The sequence below is a fragment of the Parus major genome, chromosome 21 (assembly GCF_001522545.3).
Source record: "Parus major isolate Abel chromosome 21, Parus_major1.1, whole genome shotgun sequence".
NCBI lineage: Eukaryota > Metazoa > Chordata > Aves > Passeriformes > Paridae > Parus > Parus major.
In genome coordinates, this window is record NC_031789.1 from 1,131,975 (window position 1) to 1,134,490 (window position 2,516).

The window sequence follows — 2,516 nt, forward strand, 5'->3', positions numbered from 1 at the left end:
AGAGGCACTGGAAAACCATCAGGAGATCATTTAAGGTGGGAAGCGACACTGGAACACCATCAGGAACTGGTTTGGGGTGGGAAGAGGCACTGGAACAGCAGCACTGGAACACTGCCCCCCACACTCCCACCCATAACAGATAAGGAATGTCCAAAGGACAATCTGCAGTGCCAGCACACCAACATTTCCCATCTCCAGTAACTGCCATGAGTCAGAAGTAGCTTAAATTCATTGGAATCCATGGAAAAGTTGAAGTTGAGGTTGCCCTTACCAGGTTGAGAGTCCCCAGCATGACATTCAAAGTGTTCATCTCTGGCTTGACCAGCTGCTGCCGGTTGATTTTCACCTTCACACAGTAACTGAAGAGTTTTAGCAGCACCTACAAAATGCAGCAAAGGGAATCTCTGTGGTACCTGCACAACGAGGCAGGGACTTTGCTGAAACTCAAATAATAATAATTTAATACAATAATCTGGTCTCCAGACTCATGGGATACAGGACACCCCAGGTTTTTACATCTGCACATCTGGCTTTGGTTTTCAGGTAAGGCCAAGGCAGAAAATCCCTCCAGCAAGAACAGGATTTAGTCTCAGCAGCTCCTCAGGTTCTACACATCTCAAGTTTTGTAAAGGATTGTTAACCAAGAGGAATGGGAGAGGGAAATGCTCAAAGGAGATTGTCTCAAGCTCAATTTCCCCCCAGAACTCCAGAGCCAAAGGGACACTCACAGTTAAGAGGTGCCGGCCCTGCTTGAAGTCCTTGATGCCAGTCAGTCTGTTGAGCATGCACTCCAGGCCTCCACACGGGGCCATCACCCCTGCCATCTTGTACACCTCTTCCTCATCCTCCTCCTCATCTGCAGGACACACACACGGGGGGTGAGCGCACGAGCAGCACGGCGGGACACAGAGAGCAGAGCAAGCAGACATGAGAGCAGAGCAGCACACCTTCACCAGCAACTCCAGGCACTTCAGTTGTTGAATTTAAAAAGAATTAAGAGCAGGAATATGAAGGAGGGCTGGGCAGAATGGTCCCCATGCCAAGCCAGTGCTCACATTTGAGGCACAGCTTTAAAGCTGCTAAAATCCTCCTTCACTCGAGGTAAAGCAGGTAAACGCAGCAAAAGCAACGTCAATCAACTTTAAGCTCAGTGCTGTGAGGATAATAATGTCATTTCTCTGCAGCAAACCTCAGATTTCAAATCTAATCCCAGCTTTCAGCAGACAAATGCATTACCAGTGGTGGAGTCGAGGGACTCGATGAATTCCTCCGTTGCATCTCCCAGTAACCCCCGCATGCGGTAAATGATCCTCATGGGCTCCCCCTGCAAGAGAAGAGATTTTTATTAATTCTCCTCTCTCTGCACACAAGTTCTGATTTCAGTGTGGACACTCCAGCCCCAGCTCTGCCTGGTGCTGTTGGTAAAACAGGGAAATCTTTCACTCCCTCGTTCTCTCCTTGCTGAGATGAATTAAAAACAACAGCAGAGCCACCTGCAAAAACATCTCTAACTCATCCCCAGCTTTTCCTGGCGTTGCCAATTAATTGAAAGACTGGTAATAAACAGCCTCTTCCTCCTTCCACCTCCTCCAGGTTTCCTCTGGCACCAGTGAAAGGTGCAGCCAAGGAAAATGGGTTCATCTGCAGAGGAACATCTGCTTTCCATGGCAACCTCTCCTCCCAGGCACAGCACACCTGGGAAACACAGGAACAACCCAGGAAATGAAGCAGGACAGGTTAATTGGATGAAAGTTCTCAAACAGATCAAATCTGCAGTGAAGGCAAATGGAAGAGGAGTAAAAGGCAATTTAATGAGCTTTCAGTAGGACAGTACATCACTGGAATGACACAGCCAAAAAGATGCTTTTACCCTGAGAAAGGGACAGTTTTCCAGATGCATTTCCAGCTGGAAACACTGACAGCACATCACAAAACTTTCCATTTTTAATCCATAGGTCTGAATAAAAAGCAGAAAAGAAAAATCCCAGATTTGGGAGCAGGAGACCTTGCAAGAGAAAACCTGTCAGGGATCTCGCTAAGCCTAATGTGGAATAAGCAGTGCTTAATGTCACAGCAAATACATAAGCACAGGGAAAGCCCCGGGGGGAAAATCTGCTCAAAGGCCACGCTGAGGACCAGCAATTAACACCACAGGGGCCCTGGTAAAACGGCAGATGAACAAAAAAAGCCACTGAGAGACAAGGGAAACAAAAAGGGGCCTGAGGTTGCGCTTCTTGTGCGCCTGTCGCTCGCAGGGAGCTGCGGCTCCAGGAGGTGCTCACAAAGGAAGACAGATGAAAGCTGTTCATCCACGGGAATGCTGAGCAAACTCTGCCTTTCAGCAGCAGAGCTGCATCCCAGGAGAGCTGCACGGCTGCTCCAGCATCCCCGGCATCCCACGGCAACACAGCCTGCTTCCACCGGTGACTCCATCAGAATTCAAATCAGAATTCAGATTAACACCAGCTCCTCACTTCCCTTTCCAAATCAGAATTCAGATTAACACCAGCTCCTCA

At 48.5% G+C, this 2,516-nt stretch overlaps 1 protein-coding gene across 1 annotated transcript in view; it reads right to left on the reverse strand.

Moving 5' to 3' along the window:
- UBR4 (ubiquitin protein ligase E3 component n-recognin 4) overlaps positions 1 to 2,516 on the reverse strand; it is an 89,277-nt gene that overhangs the window by 14,116 nt on the left and 72,645 nt on the right. The window contains exons 87-89 of the mRNA XM_033519360.1: positions 1,237 to 1,324; positions 729 to 856; positions 272 to 379 (exon numbers count right to left, since the gene is read on the reverse strand). Coding sequence (XP_033375251.1) covers positions 272 to 379; positions 729 to 856; positions 1,237 to 1,324 — 324 coding nt within the window. The remainder of the gene's footprint in view (positions 1 to 271; positions 380 to 728; positions 857 to 1,236; positions 1,325 to 2,516) is intronic.